Genomic DNA, 25,000 nt, shown 5'->3' with positions numbered 1-25,000 from the left:
ACAAGTTTAATAGCATATACAGTATATTTTCATCTTATTCCTCCTCCTCACTTTCTATTGTTCAGAGTATGTGGAAAGTTTAACCGCTGAAAGAGAAACACAGACAACCATAAAATCTAATTAAAGTCTAAAAAAAGACACAGACTGAACAGTTGTAGAGTCATTAAACGCACATAAACATGAACCACAAACCCCTGATCAGATGCTGTTTTAGCTTATTTTAAAAACACATCCTCTGCCATCTTATTACATATTCCAGCTCGTTTATATGCTGAATAATATCCTTAAAATTAATGCATTATACTTACATAAATCTTTCTCTCCATTCTGACAGATTTGAGTCACTTCTCTCTACACTGAAACTAATAATGAAGGTATTTAGGCAAAAAAAAGTCCAAAAAATCCAAAATGAATAAAATCCCACATGCAGTTTATTGTACACTTGAACTCCCAATAATAACATACAAATCAGATTTTTAGCTATAAACAAGCCCAAAAATACACCTAGGACTCTTATTATGAAATATCTACACCCTAACCCAGTGTGCACACTAGTGTCCTCACCTTTCTGAGAAATTCGATATTTTGAAAGTATAATGGGTCACTTTTGTGATTGTTAAGAGCAATGATTAATGTACAGAAGCGAGTGATGTTTATGCGAGTAAAGGGTCATCACATGACTCATTGAACACATTGAAGTCTATGAAGTGAGTGATGTTTATACGAGTAAAGGGTCATCACATGACTCATTGAACGCATTGAAGTCTATGAAGTGAGTGATGTTTATACGAGTAAAGGGTCATCACATGACTCATTGAACGCATTGAAGTCTATGAAGAGAGTGATGTTTATACGAGTAAAGGGTCATCACATGACTCATTGAACGCATTGAAGTCTATGAAGAGAGTGATGTTTATACGAGTAAAGGGTCATCACATGACTCATTGAACGCATTGAAGTCTATGAAGAGAGTGATGTTTATACGAGTAAAGGGTCATCACATGACTCATTGAACGCATTGAAGTCTATGAAGCGAGTGATGTTTATACGAGTAAAGGGTCATCACATGACTCACTGAACACATTGAAGTCTATGAAGCGAGTGATATTTATACGTGTAAAGGGTCATCACATGACTCATTGAACACATTGAAGTCTATGAAGCGAGTGATGTTTATACGGGTAAAGGGTCATCACATGACTCATTGAACACATTGAAGTCTATGAAGCGAGTGATGTTTATACGAGTAAAGGGTCATCACATGACTCATTGAACACATTGAAGTCTATGAAGCGAGTGACGTTTATACGAGTAAAGGGTCATCACATGACTCATTGAACACATTGAAGTCTATGAAGCGAGTGACGTTTATACGTGTAAAGGGTCATCACATGACTCATTGAACGCATTGAAGTCTATGAAGTGAGTGATGTTTATACGTGTAAAGGGTCATCACATGACTCATTGAACACATTGAAGTCTATGAAGTGAGTGATGTTTATACGTGTAAAGGGTCATCACATGACTCACTGAACGCATTGAAGTCTATGAAGTGAGTGATGTTTATACGAGTAAAGGGTCATCACATGACTCACTGAACGCATTGAAGTCTATGAAGTGAGTGATGTTTATACGAGTAAAGGGTCATCACATGACTCATTGAACGCATTGAAGTCTATGAAGTGAGTGATGTTTATACGAGTAAAGGGTCATCACATGACTCACTGAACACATTGAAGTCTATGAAGCGAGTGATGTTTATACGTGTAAAGGGTCATCACATGACTCATTGAACACATTGAAGTCTATGAAGCGAGTGACGTTTATAGGAGTAAAGGGTCATCACATGACTCATTGAACGCATTGAAGTCTATGAAGCGAGTGACGTTTATACGAGTAAAGGGTCATCACATGACTCACTGAACACATTGAAGTCTATGAAGTGAGTGATGTTTATACGTGTAAAGGGTCATCACATGACTCATTGAACACATTGAAGTCTATGAAGTGAGTGATGTTTATACGTGTAAAGGGTCATCACATGACTCATTGAACGCATTGAAGTCTATGAAGTGAGTGATGTTTATACGAGTAAAGGGTCATCACATGACTCATTGAACGCATTGAAGTCTATGAAGACAGTGATGTTTATACGAGTAAAGGGTCATCACATGACTCATTGAACGCATTGAAGTCTATGAAGCGAGTGATGTTTATACGAGTAAAGGGTCATCACATGACTCATTGAACGCATTGAAGTCTATGAAGCGAGTGATGTTTATACGAGTAAAGGGTCATCACATGACTCATTGAACGCATTGAAGTCTATGAAGCGAGTGACGTTTATACGAGTAAAGGGTCATCACATGACTCATTGAACGCATTGAAGTCTATGAAGCGAGTGACGTTTATACGAGTAAAGGGTCATCACATGACTCATTGAACGCATTGAAGTCTATGAAGCGAGTGACGTTTATGCGAGTAAAGGGTCATCACATGACTCATTGAACGCATTGAAGTCTATGAAGCGAGTGATGTTTATGCGAGTAAAGGGTCATCACATGACTCACTGAACACATTGAAGTCTATGAAGCGAGTGATGTTTATGCGAGTAAAGGGTCATCACATGACTCATTGAACGCATTGAAGTCTATGAAGCGAGTGACGTTTATAGGAGTAAAGGGTCATCACATGACTCATTGAACGCATTGAAGTCTATGAAGCGAGTGACGTTTATATGAGTAAAGGGTCATCACATGACTCATTGAACGCATTGAAGTCTATGAAGCGAGTGACGTTTATACGAGTAAAGGGTCATCACATGACTCATTGAACGCATTGAAGTCTATGAAGCGAGTGATGTTTATACGGGTAAAGGGTCATCACATGACTCATTGAACGCATTGAAGTCTATGAAGTGAGTGATGTTTATACGTGTAAAGGGTCATCACATGACTCATTGAACACATTGAAGTCTATGAAGCGAGTGATGTTTATACGGGTAAAGGGTCATCACATGACTCATTGAACGCATTGAAGTCTATGAAGTGAGTGATGTTTATACGAGTAAAGGGTCATCACATGACTCATTGAACGCATTGAAGTCTATGAAGAGAGTGATGTTTATACGAGTAAAGGGTCATCACATGACTCATTGAGCGCATTGAAGTCTATGAAGCGAGTGATGTTTATCACGAGTAAAGGGTCATCACATGACTCATTGAACGCATTGAAGTCTATGAAGTGAGTGATGTTTATACTGAGTAAAGGGTCATCACATGACTCATTGAACGCATTGAAGTCTATGAAGCGAGTGGCGTTTATACTGGGTAAAGGGTCATCACATGACTCATTGAACACATTGAAGTCTATGAAGCGAGTGACGTTTATACTGAGTAAAGGGTCATCACATGACTCATTGAACACATTGAAGTCTATGAAGCGAGTGGCGTTTATCACGAGTAAAGGGTCATCACATGACTCATTGAACGCATTGAAGTCTATGAAGCGAGTGATGTTTATGCGAGTAAAGGGTCATCACATGACTCACTGAACACATTGAAGTCTATGAAGCGAGTGATGTTTATACGAGTAAAGGGTCATCACATGACTCATTGAACACATTGAAGTCTATGAAGTGAGTGATGTTTATACGAGTAAAGGGTCATCACATGACTCACTGAACACATTGAAGTCTATGAAGCGAGTGATATTTATACGAGTAAAGGGTCATCACATGACTCGTGTCAGTGCTGCAGAACACATTGAAGTCTATGAAGTGAGTGATGTTTATGCGAGTAAAGGGTCATCACATGACTCATTGAACACATTGAAGTCTATGAAGCGAGTGACGTTTATAGGAGTAAAGGGTCATCACATGACTCATTGAACGCATTGAAGTCTATGAAGCGAGTGACGTTTATATGAGTAAAGGCAAGGCCGGATTTACCACCGGGCCGATTGGGCCGGTGCCCGGGGGCCTCCGACCTCTAGGGGGCCTCCAAGACCCCACTAACTGTGTGGCCTCATCCTTTTTTGTAATTTTTTTCTTAGTATTAAATTAAATTAAAATTCATGAATGCGTGTGTAATTGTGCGTATGTGTGTTAACAATAATTTATTTACATGCAAAAAAGTATCATTATCAGTTTTTCGGCTGTGTCGGATGATGACGAGTCAGGTTACCATGGAAACTGTTGATAGCGGCAAAACAGGCGGTAGAAGATAGTGTGAAAAACAGAGAGTTGAGGACATCGAAAAAACAAACAAAATGGATAAAAAACGGTGGAGCAGCGGAGCCACAAAACGTAAAGCTAAAAAGGAGAAGGATAGCAGAGAGGTTTTAATTAGGAGTAATATTCCAGCCATCTCTACTTTTTTCAAAAGTCGGCTCAACGAAAATAAAGAGACTGGCGGCGCCGGCGCCTGCGGTGATGCTGGGTTTAGCACAATATCCAGCTTTGCTATTATAGATGAACCTGAGCATCAGCACCAGCACCAGCACGACAGGATAGAGAACCCCAGCCCGCCTGGAGTGACAGACACCTATTCAAATGCCTCCCCACCACCACAGTCTCCGACTCCGCTTGAGACCGAAACCGAAGCTGGTGCTGAAGGCGGCAGAGACCCGGCGGTGACGTGCATTACCAGTTTGACCGCCTCAAAATGTAGGCATATCTATTACCTTTTCCCCTTATTAAAAACCCTGATTATTAGATGCCCGGATCTAGGGAATTGGTTGATGAAACATTGATTAAAATTAAGATTTAAATGAATACAAAACGAAATTCACTTTAAAGAAAGGCTTTGTGCTTTCTGTTTGAGGTCTCTGTGAAAGCGTTTTAAAGCATTCTTTTACTTTTAGTGCAGCTTTCAGAGCGGTCACGTCCATAACGGAGAACTGTCACGTCCGTAACATTTTTTTCCTCATAAATGCGAACACGAAAATAAAATAAAATGAATATTTTATTCTGTGGAGACTGTCAATCCTTCTTCATCCGGTGCCGGTGGGTACTATTACTTTTGATTTGCGCAGTGTAATTCACTGAATTGATTGCTCTGCTACCAGCCTCTGTCACGTTACAACCTAGTATATCGTTGATCATCTGTTTCTCCGTAAAAAAACAGACTGTACAGACATGACTATAGTTATTCTTAGTTATGTTATTAGCCTGTATTTTCATAGATTTTAATCTGCTTTTATTCCAATAAATTCTGTTGATTTTGTTCTGTGATAGTTTCCATTTTGTCTTTTGTTTTATAGATATTTATAGATCTCTTTTGCTGTCACAGTTAACATCTCAAGAAATGGAGTTGGTGTTTTTGTTTTTAACTAAAGAAAAACGAGGAAAGGAAAAAGAAAAAGAGGAGAGGAGGAGGAGGGGCCTCCAAGATTTTGTGCCCAGGGGCCTCTGCTTCCTAAATCCGTGCCTGAGTAAAGGGTCATCACATGACTCATTGAACACATTGAAGTCTATGAAGCGAGTGATGTTTATATGAGTAAAGGGTCATCACATGACTCATTGAACACATTGAAGTCTATGAAGCGAGTGATGTTTATACGAGTAAAGGGTCATCACATGACTCATTGAACACATTGAAGTCTATGAAGCGAGTGATGTTTATACGGGTAAAGGGTCATCACATGACTCATTGAACACATTGAAGTCTATGAAGCGAGTGATGTTTATATGAGTAAAGGGTCATCACATGACTCATTGAACACATTGAAGTCTATGAAGCGAGTGATGTTTATACGAGTAAAGGGTCATCACATGACTCATTGAACGCATTGAAGTCTATGAAGCGAGTGACGTTTATATGAGTAAAGGGTCATCACATGACTCATTGAACGCATTGAAGTCTATGAAGTGAGTGACGTTTATACGGGTAAAGGGTCATCACATGACTCGTGTCAGCGCTGCAGAACACATTGAAGTCTATGAAGCGAGTGACGTTTATACGAGTAAAGGGTCATCACATGACTCATTGAACACATTGAAGTCTATGAAGCGAGTGACGTTTATATGAGTAAAGGGTCATCACATGACTCATTGAACACATTGAAGTCTATGAAGCGAGTGACGTTTATACGAGTAAAGGGTCATCACATGACTCATTGAACACATTGAAGTCTATGAAGCGAGTGACGTTTATATGAGTAAAGGGTCATCACATGACTCATTGAACACATTGAAGTCTATGAAGCGAGTGATGTTTATACGAGTAAAGGGTCATCACATGACTCGTGTCAGCGCTGCAGAACGCATTGAAGTCTATGAAGCGAGTGACGTTTATACGGGTAAAGGGTCATCACATGACTCATTGAACACATTGAAGTCTATGAAGCGAGTGATGTTTATACGGGTAAAGGGTCATCACATGACTCATTGAACACATTGAAGTCTATGAAGCGAGTGACGTTTATACGAGTAAAGGGTCATCACATGACTCATTGAACACACTGAAGTCTATGAAGTGAGTGATGTTTATACGAGTAAAGGGTCATCACATGACTCATTGAACACATTGAAGTCTATGAAGCGAGTGACGTTTATACGGGTAAAGGGTCATCACATGACTCGTGTCAGCGCTGCAGAACACATTGAAGTCTATGAAGCGAGTGATGTTTATACGGGTAAAGGGTCATCACATGACTCGTGTCAGCGCTGCAGAACACATTGAAGTCTATGAAGCGAGTGATGTTTATACGAGTAAAGGGTCATCACATGACTCATTGAACACATTGAAGTCTATGAAGCGAGTGACGTTTATACGGGTAAAGGGTCATCACATGACTCATTGAACACATTGAAGTCTATGAAGCGAGTGATGTTTATACGGGTAAAGGGTCATCACATGACTCATTGAACACATTGAAGTCTATGAAGCAAGTGACGTTTATACGGGTAAAGGGTCATCACATGACTCATTGAACACATTGAAGTCTATGAAGCGAGTGACGTTTATACGGGTAAAGGGTCATCACATGACTCATTGAACACATTGAAGTCTATGAAGCGAGTGACGTTTATACGGGTAAAGGGTCATCACATGACTCATTGAACACATTGAAGTCTATGAAGCGAGTGACGTTTATACGGGTAAAGGGTCATCACATGACTCATTGAACACATTGAAGTCTATGAAGCGAGTGATGTTTATACGAGTAAAGGGTCATCACATGACTCGTGTCAGCGCTGCAGAACACATTGAAGTCTATGAAGCGAGTGATGTTTATACGAGTAAAGGGTCATCACATGACTCATTGAACACATTGAAGTCTATGAAGCGAGTGACGTTTATACGGGTAAAGGGTCATCACATGACTCATTGAACACATTGAAGTCTATGAAGCGAGTGACGTTTATACGGGTAAAGGGTCATCACATGACTCATTGAACACATTGAAGTCTATGAAGTGAGTGATATTTATACGAGTAAAGGGTCATCACATGACTCATTGAACACATTGAAGTCTATGAAGTGAGTGATATTTATACGAGTAAAGGGTCATCACATGACTCGTGTCAGTGCTGCAGAATACATTGAAGTCTATGAAGTGAGTGATGTTTATACGAGTAAAGGGTCATCACATGACTCATTGAACACATTGAAGTCTATGAAGTGAGTGATATTTATACGAGTAAAGGGTCATCACATGACTCATTGAACACATTGAAGTCTATGAAGTGAGTGATATTTATACGAGTAAAGGGTCATCACATGACTCATTGAACACATTGAAGTCTATGAAGTGAGTGATATTTATACGAGTAAAGGGTCATCACATGACTCATTGAACACATTGAAGTCTATGAAGTGAGTGATATTTATACGAGTAAAGGGTCATCACATGACTCGCGTCAGCGCTGCAGAATACATTGAAGTCTATGAAGTGAGTGATATTTATACGAGTAAAGGGTCATCACATGACTCGTGTCAGTGCTGCAGAATACATTGAAGTCTATGAAGTGAGTGATGTTTATACGAGTAAAGGGTCATCACATGACTCGTGTCAGCGCTGCAGAACACATTGAAGTCTATGAAGCGAGTGATATTTATACGAGTAAAGGGTCATCACATGACTCGTGTCAGCGCTGCAGAACACATTGAAGTCTATGAAGCGAGTGATGTTTATACGAGTAAAGGGTCATCACATGACTCGTGTCAGCGCTGCAGAACACATTGAAGTCTATGAAGTGAGTGATATTTATACGAGTAAAGGGTCATCACATGACTCGTGTCAGCGCTGCAGAACACATTGAAGTCTATGAAGTGAGTGATGTTTATACGAGTAAAGGGTCATCACATGACTCATTGAACACATTGAAGTCTATGAAGTGAGTGATATTTATACGAGTAAAGGGTCATCACATGACTCATTGAACACATTGAAGTCTATGAAGTGAGTGATGTTTATACGAGTAAAGGGTCATCACATGACTCGTGTCAGCGCTGCAGAATACATTAAAGTCTATGAAGTGAGTGATGTTTATACGAGTAAAGGGTCATCACATGACTCATTGAACACATTGAAGTCTATGAAGTGAGTGATGTTTATACGAGTAAAGGGTCATCACATGACTCATTGAACACATTGAAGTCTATGAAGTGAGTGATGTTTATACGAGTAAAGGGTCATCACATGACTCGTGTCAGTGCTGCAGAACACATTAAAGTCTATGAAGTGAGTGATGTTTATACGAGTAAAGGGTCATCACATGACTCATTGAACACATTGAAGTCTATGAAGTGAGTGATGTTTATACGAGTAAAGGGTCATCACATGACTCATTGAACACATTGAAGTCTATGAAGTGAGTGACGTTTATATGAGTAAAGGGTCATCACATGACTCATTGAACACATTGAAGTCTACGAAGGCCGAATTTCAAACATTACACATAAACACGCTACTAAGACGGACAGAAAACACGGACAAGTTCTTGAAAAGGATAAATATTGACAATGGTTAGCCTATGTGGGATAGTGGTGTGCCGTAGAAGTTTCTAGTCGTAAAAAGTGTGCCGTGCCAGATAAAATGTTGGGAAACACTGAACTAACCTCACAAACACACAAGGGACAGATAATGCAAGCTTACAACCACCTACAATTTATTACAATTATAAGACTGTAAAGTAGAGGTAGACCGATATATCGGTTTTACCGATTAATCAATGACGATAGTTGCTTTTTGGATCTATCAGCATTGATTAATCTAATTAAAATACATGTACTGAATGTTTTAAAAATTTTAAAAAGAGTCCAAAATTAATAAAAATCCCACATGCAGTTTATTGAACAGTCAAACTCCCAATAACAACCAAAAAAGTAATATTTGGTGCATACTGCAAGACGTTTAGCTATACAATTTTCTGGTTATTTACATTTACATTTACATTTTACGCATTTGGCAGACGCTTTTATCCAAAGCGACTTACAGTGCACTTATTACAGGGACAATCCCCCCAGAGCAACCTGGAGTTAAGTGCCTTACTCAAGGGCCCAACAGTGGCATCTTGGTGGTGCTGGTGCTTGAATCCCCGACCTTCTGGTCAGTAACCCTGAGCCTCAACCACCACACAACAAAACTTCATCTGGGACTTTATTTTGGACTCTGGTAGCCTCAACGATTGTGCCCGTCATGGTAAAGAAAGACTAAGAAAATGTTTGTTTTAGTCCAAATATTTTTCTATACATTCATTTTAAAAACTGTTGACCGATTACTCAGCTAACATTAGATTGCGGTATCGCCAACGTTTACTATCGGTCGAACTCTACTATAAAGTAAACCTTAAAGTCATATAGGCAAATATACACTATATGATGAGCAGTAATTAATCAACAGTAGATCGTCAACGATCGCTCAGATATGTCTGGTATTCCGCTAATCCGCTACTACTGACCTTGTGGGCCCCGTGTCCAAATGCGTGGACGTTGTATTTTGGCTTTGCTACACGCAACACATAATTTCAATTAATTTAATCCAACTGATCTCAGTTAAGAAGACTCGATACTCTCATTAAAGTGTTAAACTTTAGATTTTCAGAGTCATGTGACAAAACAACATGGCGCTGACCACAGCGGAGATTGTCTTTGGAAGAAACGCAACAAAACTACATCTGGTAAGAAACCGTATTACATTTTTACAAAGAAACCTGTTTGAGTCAAAAGATTCGAGTCTCTAGTTTCATCCGATATGAAATGTTTTTAATTCGAGCGATTTATCGAAAAACTAATGATCCACGATAAATCGCTCAACCTCTAAATAGACTGTTTTCAGATTTGATTTGAGTTCAACGGCTCTTGTGTGAACACCCCTGTTCTGATGTCTCGGTGTGTCAATCATTCTCTCTCACCGGTTTATAGTCGATCTCTGTGTACTCTTTGAGGGCACAGCGGAGCGTCTCCACCCACTCTTTATCAAACACTGAGTTCTCCTGAGTACCGAACACATAAATGTCATGAGGGATCGTGACCGTCATCTCATCCAGAGTTTTCCCCAAACCACGAGATAAAATCCACGATCCCATCGATTTAGGAGCGGGAACACCACCTGCAGACGGACACACAGAGAGAAAGTGCCATCAATGATACAATGATAATTAATAAACGATTAGCCTGCTGATAAGTGTGTATGTGTGTGGTTGGGGGGGGGGGGTGGTCTCACCCATGTTCCATGTCCCAATAAAGACTGAAATCATATCCGGCTCGTCCTGGTTGGAATGTTTGTTCTTCATGAGTTGCAGCAGTTGACAGAATGCTTCCCTTTTCTACAGGATGAAAAACACGGATCAATTCAACAATGATGGCAAGAATATAAAGATGAGACTGTCACGGAGAATGTGTGGATGTCTATTTGTGCACATACAGGAAACATTGTGACTCACTTTAGCGCTGGCAAAGATGAAATCTTTCCGCTGACTTTTGTCTTTTTCCTTCTCAAAGACGATTCCGAGTTTATTCTGCACACGCTGAGACTTAATGAGCTGCCGTACTGCACACACACACACACACACACACACACACACACACACACACACACACACACACACACACACAACACACACACACACAAACACACACACACACACACACACACACACACACACACACACACACACACACACACACACACACAAACAAACACACAAACACACACACAAACACACAGTCAAGATGATTAGGTGTTGATGTGTCAATGTGGGTGGTCATATGTAAATTAGTTCATGGCTGTGATGTCATAATCATGCAGATTTCTGAACCTGACCTGTCAAGAAACAAATACGAGGGGTCTGGGTAACTCAGCGGTAAAGACGCTGACTATCACACCTGGAGTCGTGAGTTTGAATCCAGGGTGATTCCAGCTGGGTCTCCTTAGCAACCTAATTGTCCCGGTTGCTAGGGAGGGTAGAGTCACATGGGGTAACCTTCTCGTGGTCGCTATAATGTGGTTCTCGCTCTAGGTGGGGCGTGTGGCGAGTTGCGCTTGGATGCCGCAGAGAATAGCGTGAAGCCTCCACACGCGCTAAGACTACGCGGTAACACGCTCAACAAGTCACGTGATAAGATGCGCGGATTGACGGTCTCAGACGCGGAGGCAACTGAGATTCGTCCTCCGCCACCCGGATTGAGGAGAGTCACTACGCCTCTGTAAACAGTAAACAAAAATGCGTCTGCGGTCTCTGACGCATCATGAATAACAGCGCCCTTCAGCCGTGACTATATTCGACGATATAGCATGACCTCCCATGCCTTAATGCTAAAAGATATAAATGAATCTGCACCTAAGACTGTTTCAGCGTGTCAGTAACTTACTCTTGTCGTGTGTGAATGTGTTCCAGTCTTCTTGTGCGTCTTTCATTTTCTTCATCAGCACCAGTTTCCCGCCTTCCACGTCCACACTCAGCGAATATTTCTGACTCTTCCCGATCTTTGTCAGATCAGCCAGATACACGTCCAGCTTTACCTGACATGACAGAACACACACAAACAAATACGCAAGCTAGGTGTAAGCAGGCAGCACTGAAATCATTTTATCGCCTGTAGATTGAGTTTTATCTGTACATTTGTGCGTGTGTACCTCAAAGGTTTGCACCGGGATAGATTTGTTGAGTCTGATGGACAGTAGAGGAGAGATGGGCAGAGCAGTTGAGCTCATATCCTGTAACGCCTTCAGAGCCTGAAACGCAGTTAATTCATTAATAGAGTCGAACATGAATCCACATTCACTCCCTGAGCCAATCAACATGACCGATTGCAAGTGTGTTCACCTTCTTCTCTATAGACGACAGCAGATCTTTCAGGATGGCCAGTTTAGTGACCAGATGCTCCAACTCCTGATCTCCACCCTGAGACATCGTCTACAGAAAGAGACAGAACTGGCACAAAAGTCCAGACACCACGATATAAACAGCACACAGGAAATGAGGTCATACCTGCTGGATCATTCTGGAAACCATGGAGGCGCTCTGCTGGTCAAAGACCTTTGACAAGATCTCCAGACCGCACAAAACCTTATCCACCTCTCTGCAGACACAGAGAGACGAAGAGGACTGATGCAGTTGTGTGTTTGTGTTTACATGCATATATTAAGGAGTACTTGTTAGTTAGCGGTGTGTACCCATGCAGTCGTTTGCAGGACGCCACCAGCGTTTTGTTGAGGTGTGGCAGGTTGTGTGCGCCCTGTTTCACGGCCTCCAGGTCGAGAGCGTAACTGCCCTTGAGATACTCATGAGAGATGGTGCTCAAACCGTTGGATGCCGTTACACTGCAGAGAGACGATTACAGCGCTTACAAAGACGCATCCATGTACATTAATACAACACATTGATTCATAAATATAAATTAACCCTATGAGAAACCCAAGCGTTGGCATTGATGACACATCCACTGATTATAGTAATATAGATTTGTATTTTTAGATTTTTTTTATATGTTGTTTTGTCAGCGAAACCTTATATATATATATATATATATACAAGTTGATTCAGTGATGTTAAAAATGTTCAACTCTAGGGGGCGCTGTGTCGGCAAAACCGGTTAAGTCGCCGTATACGTAATTCAGGCATATGAGGTATCGTTTGAAAGCGTAGAATCTGACCTTTTCAGAGATACCAATCACTTCTGCATTTATGTTACAAAAAGTAACAAAATAAGGCCTGAAAACATTTATGCGCAAATAAGCGCCACCTAGAGGTCATGTGGTAGAAATATTAATATGAATATAAATGTCTTTCAAATAGCACTTAGACAAATCATATCTCAAATGAAAGCTTGCATTCTGAGGAATACGACTGCACAGTTAATTTTGTTGCCCTGATACCCCATTTCGAAAGATTTCCAAAAGTTTAGCATGCTATGATAATAATTTATAACAGTGTCCAAAAACATCTCCAAACAAATAAAAGATAATAATTGTACATAAGAACTAATTACACATGCAAACACAACAATGACTAAAGGTTTGTATAGCATGCAGACATGATTTTAGTCATGAGATTTCACAGAATGAGTTTCATTCTGTGTCATTTGAGTCATCAGTGAGTCTGTGTCGTGTATTTGGCGCCATCTCCTGGTGGTCATATGTAACATTGTGCTTCATGTGGATTATCTAATGATCTATACATCTGATTATCTTGTGTGTGGACTCCATTGAAAGATAATCACAGACTCTAAATAATCATATGTGATATTTTATATTCTGTTTATTTTTAGTGAAATTATAAGCAAAAACACGGCATATAAGCAACACTAACATAATTGTCAAAGACATATATTTAGCTACACACAGTGCGATTTTTTATATGTATAAATGATCAAAACGAAACATTTCTGATTTATCTGCAGATTTTAAAGCACTTGTTCAGTTTTGATCATAATATCTACATGCATTATAAAATAAAGCTTAAAACTTTCAAACGACACCGATTGTGTGTTTGTCACAACTGTAGTTTTTAATATTTTGACAATGTTTTTGCTCATGAGCTTTAAGGGTTAAAACACTCATGTATGACAGCAGTCTGCTGTTTTTTTATTGTTCACCAATAATCATGGCGCCATTTGGTTGACTGTTTCTGCATAACGCGGCGACTCACTAGCATATCGCAGCCCATTCGCCCCATTTGGCAGCCAACCCACCGGCCTGCTCGGTTCTCCTGATGACCAGTCCGCCCCTGAAAAGCCCCAAAGTGCGCCGGACCACCGGGAAAATGCCCGGTATGCCAGATTACCAGTCCAGCCCTGACTGTAAGCACCAAATAGCTAAAAACATTATATCTGCTCTTACCTTTTTTAAAGAATGAGCCATTGTTTACTTGCCTGTGAGCTTGCATGCATAAATAATCCAATGTTATATCTTAGACGTCCAGAACAATATGCGTCCAGCAGGAAAAGCATGCTAAATTATATACTTTATCGAGAAATTAAATGTTATACATCATTGCAAAAGCTTTCTAATGACCCCTAGATTGAGCTTGTAGTCCACTCAGAGGACGAGATATTCAATGAAATAATGAGGGTGTTGCTTGAACTGAACATTAGACTGAATGTCTATGGACGAGCACATCTGTGAGGGGTATAATGTGTTAGAGCGCCCCCTACAGTTCACATCTGTGAGGGGTATAATGTGTTAGACCGCCCCCTACAGTTCACATCTGTGAGGGATATAATGTGTTAGAGCGCCCCCTACAGTTCACATCTGTGAGGGGTATAATGTGTTAGAGCGCCCCCTACAGTTCACATCTGTGAGGGGTATAATGTGTTAGAGCCCCCTACAGTTCACATCTGTGAGGGGTATAATGTGTTAGAGCCCCCTACAGTTCACATCTGTGAGGGGTATAATGTGTTAGAGCGCCCCTACAGTTCACATCTGTGAGGGGTAAAATGTGTTAGAGCCCCCTACAGTTCACATCTGTGAGGGGTATAATGTGTTAGAGCCCCCTACAGTTCACATCTGTGAGGGATATAATGTGTTAGAGCCCCCTACAGTTCACATCTGTGAGTGGTATAATGTGTTAGAGCCCCCTACAGTTCACATCTGTGAGGGGTATAATGTGTTAGAGCCCCTACAGTTCACATCTGTGAGGGGTATAATGTGTTAGAGCCCCCTACAATTCACATCTGTGAGGGGTATAATGTGTTAGAGCTCCCCTACAGTTCACATCTGTGAGGGGTATAATGTGTTAGAGCCCCCTACAGTTCACATCTGTGAGGGGTATAATGTGTTAGAGCCCCTACAATTCACATCTGTGAGGGGTATAATGTGTTAGAGCCCCTACAGTTCACATCTGTGAGGGGTATAATGTGTTAGAGCCCCCTACAGTTCACATCTGTGAGGGGTATAATGTGTTAGAGCCCCCTACAGTTCACATCTGTGAGGGGTATAATGTGTTAGAGCCCCCTACAGTTCACATCTGTGAGGGGTATAATGTGTTAGAGCCCCCTACAGTTCACATCTGTGAGGGGTATAATGTGTTAGAGCTCCCTACAGTTCACATCTGTGAGGGGTATAATGTGTTAGAGCCCCCTACAGTTCACATCTGTGAGGGGTATAATGTGTTAGAGCCCCCTACAGTTCACATCTGTGAGGGGTATAATGTGTTAGAGCCCCCTACAGTTCACATCTGTGAGGGGTATAATGTGTTAGAGCCCCCTACAGTTCACATCTGTGAGGGGTATAATGTGTTAGAGCCCCCTACAGTTCACATCTGTGAGGGGTATAATGTGTTAGAGCCCCTACAGTTCACATCTGTGAGGGGTATAATGTGTTAGAGCCCCCTACAGTTCACATCTGTGAGGGGTATAATGTGTTAGAGCCCCCTACAGTTCACATCTGTGAGGGGTATAATGTGTTAGAGCGCCCTACAGTTCACATCTGTGAGGGGTATAATGTGTTAGAGCCCCCTACAGTTCACATCTGTGAGGGGTATAATGTGTTAGAGCCCCCTACAGTTCACATCTGTGAGGGGTATAATGTGTTAGAGCCCCCTACAGTTCACATCTGTGAGGGGTATAATGTGTTAGAGCCCCCTACAGTTCACATCTGTGAGGGGTATAATGTGTTAGAGCTCCCTACAGTTCACATCTGTGAGGGGTATAATGTGTTAGAGCGCCCCCTACAGTTCACATCTGTGAGGGGTATAATGTGTTAGAGCGCCCCCTACAGTTCACATCTGTTTATTGTGATGGAATGTAACAGAGGAAAAATATTTTTTCTAGTGCTTTCTGCCATCTAGTGGAATAAAATAAGACTTTTTGGAGGGAGACCGGATGAACAGAACCAGAGTTACATGCTTACAAAGTTGGGACAAGAACAACAAAATAAAATGATGTATATACATATACAATATTATTTATGAATAATTGAAGTCTTTTTTATTTAGTATTTCTATAAGACAGGTGGATTGAAAATATGAGGTCTCGATGACATCGAGAAACATGAAGAACTCGTGCACGTGATGAATTGTTCACAGTAAGACAAGAAAGATGCATTCAGAAAGTAAAATAGAGTACATTTTATTTAATGTTGACTTTATGGAGGGGCTTACTTCTCAAGGGGCGTGTCCGGAGCGGTGAGGGCGGAGCCTGCAGGGCTAATGTTGGAGGCGGTGCGTGGAGGGAGGGGTGGCTTTTCATCTTCACCATCTGAACACACACCGAATCAGTGAGCAAGTGATGCACCGTATGTGTGTGAGTGTGTGTGTGTGTGTGTGTGTGTGTGTGTGTGTGTGTGTGTGTGTGTGTGTGTGCTGCGTGTGTGTGTGTGTGTATGTGCGCGAGTGTGTGTGTGTGTGTGTCTGTGCGCGAGTGTGTGTGCGTGTATGAGTGTGTCTGTGCGCGAGTGTGTGTGTCTGTGTGTCTGTGAGTGAGTGCGTGTGTGTATGTATGTGTGTGTGTGTGTGTCTGTGCGCGAGTGTGTGTGTGTGCGTGTGTGAGTGTGTGTGCGTGTGTGTGTGTGAGTGTGTCTGTGCGTGAGTGTGTGTGTGTGTGTGTGTGTGTGTGTGTGTGTGAGTGTATCTGTATGTGTGTGAGTGTGTATCTGTATGTATGTGTGTGTGTGTGTGAGTGTGTATCTGTATGTGTGTGTGTGTGTCTGTGCGCGAGTGTGTGTGTGTGTGTGTCTGTGTGCGAGTGTGTGTGTGTGTGTGTGTGTGTGTGTGAGTGTGTGTGTTGAACTGAGGGTGTGTGTGTGTGAGTGTGTGTGTTGAACTGAGGGTGTGTGTGTGTGTGCGTGTTTTTGTGATTTAAGAGGACAGTTTTGTAAGTTACAAATTAGTAATTACAAGGGTATTATGCTATAAATGTGATTTATGAGGACATTTCTAGTGTCCCCATAATTCAAATCGCTTAAAAATCATACTAAACAATGTTTTATTGAAAATGTAAAAATGCAGAAGGTTTTCTGTGAGGGTTAGGTTTAGGGGTAGGGTTAGGTTTAGAGGATAGAATCTATAGTTTATACATTATAAAAGTCATTATGTCTATGGAAAGTCCCCATAATGATAGGTAGACCAACATATATGTGTGTGTGTGTGTGTGTGTGTGTGTGTGTGTGTGTGTGTGTGTGTGTGTGTGTGTGTGTGTGTGTGTGTGTGTGTGTGTGTGTGTGTGTGTGTGTGTGTGTGTGTGTGTGTGTGTGTGTCTGTGTGCGAGTGTGTGTGTGTGTACCAGAATAATCTTTTTCCTCTGTGGTTTCTTCTCTCTCCACTGGAAACAGCAGTGTGGTCACCAGCCCTTGACTCGGCTGAACATACAAATGAATCAACTCAGGAAGAGTCTTAAAGCGTTTCGGCTGAACACCCTGTGAAGTCTGAAACAAACACACATTTATATTAAAACAGAGACTGAATTACAGAAAAGAAACTTTCAGATCCAATCTGTTTTGAAAAGACAGTTAAAACAGTCCAGCATTAAGAGTTGTGTTATTAACCCTTTAAGAGGGTGTTTTTATAGAGTTCCTGTTTCAGTGGCAAACACAAAATTAAAGGCTTATAACTCGACAAAAAATAAGGGAGATCAAGCATTTGGTATCATTGTAAAGAAATGTACATAGAAACGAATAAAAGATAATAATTGTACATAAGAACTAATTACACATGCAAACACAACAATGACTAAAGGTTTGCATAGCATGCAGACATGATTTTAGTCATGAGATTTCACAGAATGAGTTTCATTCTGTGTCATTTGAGTCATCATTGAGTCTGTGTCGTGTATTTGGCGCCATCTCCTGGTGGTCATATGTAACATTGAGCTTTCACTGCAGTTATTAATATATTGATATATCTTTTCTCACGGGCCCGCCCAAGTTTTAAGGGTTTATCACATGTATGACAGCAGTCTGTTGTTTGTGTGAAGGTAAAAATAAATAAAAACATCTGTTGAAATTTGAGCACAAACTTTGAATTGAGAAACTATACGGGAATAATCAGAAGTTATAATCAGACAGTTGCAGCAGTTTAAATATGAAGGTTTTAACGAGATCAATCAAGAACTCACATCAGAGAATTTATCTTGAACACAATCAGAGTCACTGTTCATATGGAAACAGGAACTGGTGAGTTTATAGAGGCATTATGGGATGTGTGTTTCATGCATTCCCTCACAACAACACAGCCGCTAATATTTCTCTTTAGTTTCACATTCTCAAATAAACTTTATTAAACTATTCAAGAATTTCTTGAAAAACCAATTAAAAAAGATTAATGAAAAATAAATGCTTCTGCAACACAAATATGTGTGTGTATGCATGAGTGTGAGTGTGTGTGTATGCATGTGTGTGTGTCTGTGTGTATATAAATGTGTGTGTGTATATATATATATATATATGTGTGTGTGTGTGTATGCATGTGTGTGAATATGTGTGTGTGTATGTGTGTGTATGCATGTGTGTGAATATGTGTGTGTGTGTATGTGTGTGTGTATGCATGTGTGTGAATATGTGTGTGTGTGTATGTGTGTGTGAATGCATGTGTATGAATATGTGTGTGTGTGTGTGTGTGTGTGCATGTGTGTGAATGTCTGTATGTGTGTGTATATAAATGTGTGTGTATATATATGTGTGTGTGTGTATGTGTGTCTGTGTGTGTTTGATTGTGTATGTGTGTGTGTAAATGTGTGTTTGTGTATATGTGTATATAAATGTGTGTGTATATATATTTGTGTGTGAGAGTGTGTATATGTATATGTGTGTGTGTGTGTGTGTGTATGCATGTGTGTGAACATGTGTGTGTGTGTGTGTGTATGTGTGTGTGAGTGTGTGTACGCATGTGTGTGAATATGTGTGTGTGTGTGTGTGTATGCATGTGTGTGAATATGTGTATGCATGTGTGTGTATATGTGTGTGTATGCATGTGTGTGTGAGTGTGTAAGCATGAGAACGTATATATGTGTTTGTGTGTATGTACGCATGTATGTATGTGCGTGTGTGTGTATATGTATGTATATATATGTGTGTGTGTGTAGGAAGATAGGAGACTCTTTCTGCTGAGTCATCAGCTGGTTACATACACACTTACTTGCTATATACATGTGTACAGACTTTTATTATTATCATGTACCATAGACTTGATATGTTATTTATACAAAGCTAATTATTGTAATTACCATAGACTGAAACCCTAAAGATAAACCTAAAAAAAACACATTATTAGAAGTAGACACAGTATTTCATTTATTTAGGAATAACTTTTCCAATTGAGGATGTCCTCGGATGTCTCCAAAAGGAGGTTTTGTCAGATTTAGTTCATTTCTGGAGAAAAATATGTCAACAAGCTAGGTAAACACACACACACACACACACACACACACACACACTGTACCTGCACAGCCAGGAAGTTCTCCTCATCAGGTAGAATCCTGTATGTGTGGACGTGTTTCTGAAACCTACAGACAGACAAAGAGAGTTAGTGTTTGTTAGAGTGAAGCTTCACCCTCAGTGTTTGTGTAAATACAATGGACTCTGATTGGGACAAAAGGTGATTTTTTATTTCTATTTTTTTAAACCATTCTGTAGTGTTTTTACTTCGATGTTTAGAGTCATTGTCCTGATGCATCACCCCACTTCTGCTGATGCACACACTGATATTATCCTGTAAGATATCTTGATAAACTTGGGAATGAATTTTCCCTCATCCTGCCATGAACACATACCTGTTTAATGTTTTCTGTATAGTAGACTCATGAACAGACACATTAACCAGTTCCAGTGATTCCTTCAAGTCTTTATCTGTCACTCTAGGGTTCTTCTTTACCTCATTGATCATTCTGCGGTTTGTCCTTTGAGTCATCTTGACTGGACGGTCACTTCTAGAGAGAGTACCTATAGTACTAAATCATCTCCATTTATAGACAGTTTGTCTCACTGTGGACAGATGAATATCTAACGGCCACTTCTAGAGAGAATACCTATAGTACTAAATCATCTCCATTTATAGACAGTTTGTCTAACTGTGGACAGATGAATATCTAACGGCCACTTCTAGAGAGAGTACCTATAGTACTAAATCACCTCCATTTATAGACAGTTTGTCTAACTGTGCACAGATGAATATCTAACGGCCACTTCTAGAGAGAGTACCTATAGTACTAAATCATCTCCATTTATAGACAGTTTGTCTAACTGTGGACAGATGAATATCTAACGGCCACTTCTAGAGAGAGTACCTATAGTACTAAATCATCTCCATTTATAGACAGTTTGTCTAACTGTGGACAGATGAATATCTAACGGCCACTTCTAGTGAGAGTACCTATAGTACTAAATCACCTACATTTATAGACAGTTTGTCTCACTGTGCACGGATGAATATCTAACGGCCACTTCTAGAGAGAGTACCTATAGTACTAAATCACCTCCATTTATAGACAGTTTGTCTAACTGTGGACAGATGAATATCTAACGGCCACTTCTAGTGAGAGTACCTATAGTACTAAATCACCTACATTTATAGACAGTTTGTCTCACTGTGCACGGATGAATATCTAACGGCCACTTCTAGAGAGAGTACCTATAGTACTAAATCATCTCCATTTACAGACAGTTTGTCTAACTGTGGACGGATGAATATCTAACGGTCACTTCTAGAGAGAGTACCTATAGTACTAAATCATCTCCATTTATAGACAGTTTGTCTTACTGTGGACAGATGAATATCTAACGGCCACTTCTAGACAGAGTACCTATAGTACTAAATCATCTCCATTTATAGACAGTTTGTCTAACTGTGGACAGATGAATATCTAACGGCCACTTCTAGACAGAGTACCTATAGTACTAAATCATCTCCATTTATAGACAGTTTGTCTAACTGTGGACAGATGAATATCTAACGGCCACTTCTAGACAGAGTACCTATAGTACTAAATCATCTCCATTTATAGACAGTTTGTCTAACTGTGGACAGATGAATATCTAACGGCCACTTCTAGTGAGAGTACCTATAGTACTAAATCATCTACATTTATAGACAGTTTGTCTAACTGTGGACAGATGAATATCTAACGGCCACTTCTAGTGAGAGTACCTATAGTACTAAATCATCTCCATTTATAGACAGTTTGTCTAACTGTGGACAGATGAATATCTAACGGCCACTTCTAGTGAGAGTACCTATAGTACTAAATCATCTCCATTTATAGACAGTTTGTCTAACTGTGGACAGATGAAAATCTGACGGCCACTTCTAGTGAGAGTACCTATAGTACTAAATCATCTCCATTTATAGACAGTTTGTCTTACTGTGGACAGATGAATATCTGACGGCCACTTCTACAGAGAGTACCTATAGTACTAAATCATCTCCATTTATAGACAGTTTGTCTAACTGTGGACAGATGAATATCTAACGGCCACTTCTAGTGAGAGTACCTATAGTACTAAATCATCTACATTTATAGACAGTTTGTCTCACTGTGGACGGATGAATATCTGACGGCCACTTCTAGAGAGAGTACCTATAGTACTAAATCATGTCCATTTATAGACAGTTTGTCTAACTGTGGACGGATGAATATCTGACGGCCACTTCTAGAGAGAGTACCTATAGTACTAAATCATCTCCATTTATAGACAGTTTGTCTAACTGTGGACAGATGAATATCTGACGGCCACTTCTAGAGAGAGTACATATAGTACTAAATCATCTCCATTTACAGACAGTTTGTCTTACTGTGGACGGATGAATATCTGACGGCCACTTCTACAGAGAGTACCTATAGTACTAAATCATCTCCATTTATAGACAGTTTGTCTCACTGTGGACGGATGAATATCTAACGGCCACTTCTAGAGAGAGTACCTATAGTACTAAATCATCTCCATTTATAGACAGTTTGTCTCACTGTGGACGGATGAATATCTAACGGCCACTTCTAGAGAGAGTACCTATAGTACTAAATCACCTCCATTTATAGACAGTTTGTCTAACTGTGGACAGATGTATATCTAACAGCCACTTCTAGAGAGAGTACCTATAGTACTAAATCACCTCCATTTATAGACAGTTTGTCTAACTGTGGACAGATGAATATCTAACAGCCACTTCTAGAGAGAGTACCTATAGTACTAAATCACCTCCATTTATAGACAGTTTGTCTAACTGTGGACAGATGTATATCTAACAGCCACTTCTAGAGAGAGTACCTATAGTACTAAATCACCTCCATTTATAGACAGTTTGTCTCACTGTGAACAGATGAATATCTAACGGCCACTTCTAGAGAGAGTACCTATAGTACTAAATCATCTCCATTTATAGACAGTTTGTCTAACTGTCAACAGATGAATATCTGACGGCCACTTCTAGAGAGAGTACCTATAGTAAATCATCTCCATTTATAGACAGTTTGTCTCACTGTGGACGGATGAATATCTAACGGCCACTTCTAGAGAGAGTACCTATAGTACTAAATCACCTCCATTTATAGACAGTTTGTCTAACTGTGCACAGATGAATATCTAACGGCCACTTCTAGAGAGAGTACCTATAGTACTAAATCACCTCCATTTATAGACAGTTTGTGTCACTGTGGATCGGATGAATATCTAACGGCCACTTCTAGAGAGAGTACCTATAGTACTAAATCACCTCCATTTATAGACAGTTTGTCTCACTGTGGACGGATGAATATCTAACGGCCACTTCTAGAGAGAGTACCTATAGTACTAAATCACCTCCATTTATAGACAGTTTGTCTCACTGTGGACGGATGAATATCTAACGGCCACTTCTAGAGAGAGTACCTATAGTACTAAATCACCTCCATTTATAGACAGTTTGTCTCACTGTGGACAGATGAATATCTAACGGCCACTTCTAGAGAGAGTACCTATAGTACTAAATCACCTCCATTTATAGACAGTTTGTGTCACTGTGGACGGATGAATATCTAACGGCCACTTCTAGAGAGAGTACCTATAGTACTAAATCACCTCCATTTATAGACAGTTTGTGTCACTGTGGACGGATGAATATCTAACGGCCACTTCTAGAGAGAGTACCTATAGTACTAAATCACCTCCATTTATAGACAGTTTGTCTAACTGTGGACAAATGAATATCTAACGGCCACTTCTAGAGAGAGTACCTATAGTACTAAATCAGCTCCATTTATAGACAGTTTGTCTAACTGTGGACAGATGAATATCTAACGGCCACTTCTAGAGAGAGTACCTATAGTACTAAATCATCTCCATTTATAGACAGTTTGTCTCACTGTGGACAGATGAATATCTAACGGCCACTTCTAGAGAGAGTACCTATAGTACTAAATCATCTCCATTTATAGACAGTTTGTCTCACTGTGAACAGATGAATATCTAACGGCCACTTCTAGAGAGAGTACCTATAGTACTAAATCATCTCCATTTATAGACAGTTTGTCTCACTGTGAACAGATGAATATCTAACGGCCACTTCTAGAGAGAGTACCTATAGTACTAGATCATCTCCATTTATAGACAGTTTGTCTAACTGTCAACAGATGAATATCTGACGGCCACTTCTAGAGAGAGTACCTATAGTAAATCATCTTCATTTATAGACAGTTTGTCTCACTGTGGACGGATGAATATCTAACGGCCACTTCTAGAGAGAGTACCTATAGTACTAAATCACCTCCATTTATAGACAGTTTGTCTAACTGTGCACAGATGAATATCTAACGGCCACTTCTAGAGAGAGTACCTATAGTACTAAATCACCTCCATTTATAGACAGTTTGTGTCACTGTGGACGGATGAATATCTAACGGCCACTTCTAGAGAGAGTACCTATAGTACTAAATCATCTCCATTTATAGACAGTTTGTCTCACTGTGGACGGATGAATATCTAACGGCCACTTATAGAGAGAGTACCTATAGTACTAAATCACCTCCATTTATAGACAGTTTGTCTCACTGTGGACGGATGAATATCTAATGGCCACTTCTAGAGAGAGTACCTATAGTACTAAATCATCTCCATTTATAGACAGTTTGTCTCACTGTGGACAGATGAATATCTAATGGCCACTTCTAGTGAGAGTACCTATAGTACTAAATCACCTCCATTTATAGACAGTTTGTCTAACTGTGGACAGATGAATATCTAATGGCCACTTCTAGTGAGAGTACCTATAGTACTAAATCAGCTCCATTTATAGACAGTTTGTCTAACTGTGGACAGATGAATATCTAACGGCCACTTCTAGAGAGAGTACCTATAGTACTAAATCATCTCCATTTATAGACAGTTTGTCTCACTGTGGACAGATGAATATCTAACGGCCACTTCTAGAGAGAGTACCTATAGTACTAAATCACCTCCATTTATAGACAGTTTGTCTAACTGTGCACAGATGAATATCTAATGGCCACTTCTAGAGAGAGTACCTATAGTACTAAATCATCTCCATTTATAGACAGTTTGTCTAACTGTGGACAGATGAATATCTAACGGACACTTCTAGAGAGAGTACCTATAGTACTAAATCATCTCCATTTATAGACAGTTTGTC

The 25,000-nt window shown here is 40.1% G+C and overlaps 1 protein-coding gene and 1 long non-coding RNA gene across 2 annotated transcripts in view; both read right to left on the bottom strand.

Annotated features, from left to right (window-relative positions):
- The window catches only part of inppl1a (inositol polyphosphate phosphatase-like 1a), a 60,907-nt gene that overhangs the window by 20,778 nt on the left and 15,129 nt on the right, over nucleotides 1-25,000 (bottom strand). The window contains exons 2-12 of the mRNA XM_052107704.1: nucleotides 19,823-19,886; nucleotides 17,670-17,811; nucleotides 16,550-16,646; nucleotides 12,625-12,771; nucleotides 12,440-12,530; nucleotides 12,275-12,364; nucleotides 12,085-12,183; nucleotides 11,820-11,970; nucleotides 10,892-10,998; nucleotides 10,672-10,774; nucleotides 10,361-10,557 (exon numbers count right to left, since the gene is read on the bottom strand). Coding sequence (XP_051963664.1) covers nucleotides 10,361-10,557; nucleotides 10,672-10,774; nucleotides 10,892-10,998; nucleotides 11,820-11,970; nucleotides 12,085-12,183; nucleotides 12,275-12,364; nucleotides 12,440-12,530; nucleotides 12,625-12,771; nucleotides 16,550-16,646; nucleotides 17,670-17,811; nucleotides 19,823-19,886 — 1,288 coding nt within the window. The remainder of the gene's footprint in view (nucleotides 1-10,360; nucleotides 10,558-10,671; nucleotides 10,775-10,891; nucleotides 10,999-11,819; nucleotides 11,971-12,084; nucleotides 12,184-12,274; nucleotides 12,365-12,439; nucleotides 12,531-12,624; nucleotides 12,772-16,549; nucleotides 16,647-17,669; nucleotides 17,812-19,822; nucleotides 19,887-25,000) is intronic.
- On the bottom strand, nucleotides 20,453-24,749 carry LOC127630225 (uncharacterized). The gene is made up of 3 exons (XR_007968832.1): nucleotides 24,274-24,749; nucleotides 23,761-23,846; nucleotides 20,453-20,666 (listed from the first exon to the last, which is right to left on the bottom strand). It is a non-coding gene; the product is annotated as an uncharacterized LOC127630225 (long non-coding RNA).

The sequence above is a fragment of the Xyrauchen texanus genome, chromosome 36, assembly GCF_025860055.1.
Source record: "Xyrauchen texanus isolate HMW12.3.18 chromosome 36, RBS_HiC_50CHRs, whole genome shotgun sequence".
In the NCBI taxonomy this organism is placed as follows: domain Eukaryota; kingdom Metazoa; phylum Chordata; class Actinopteri; order Cypriniformes; family Catostomidae; genus Xyrauchen; species Xyrauchen texanus.
The sequence above is the reverse complement of the archived record's forward strand: the minus strand, read 5'-3'. Positions and strand labels throughout refer to the sequence as shown.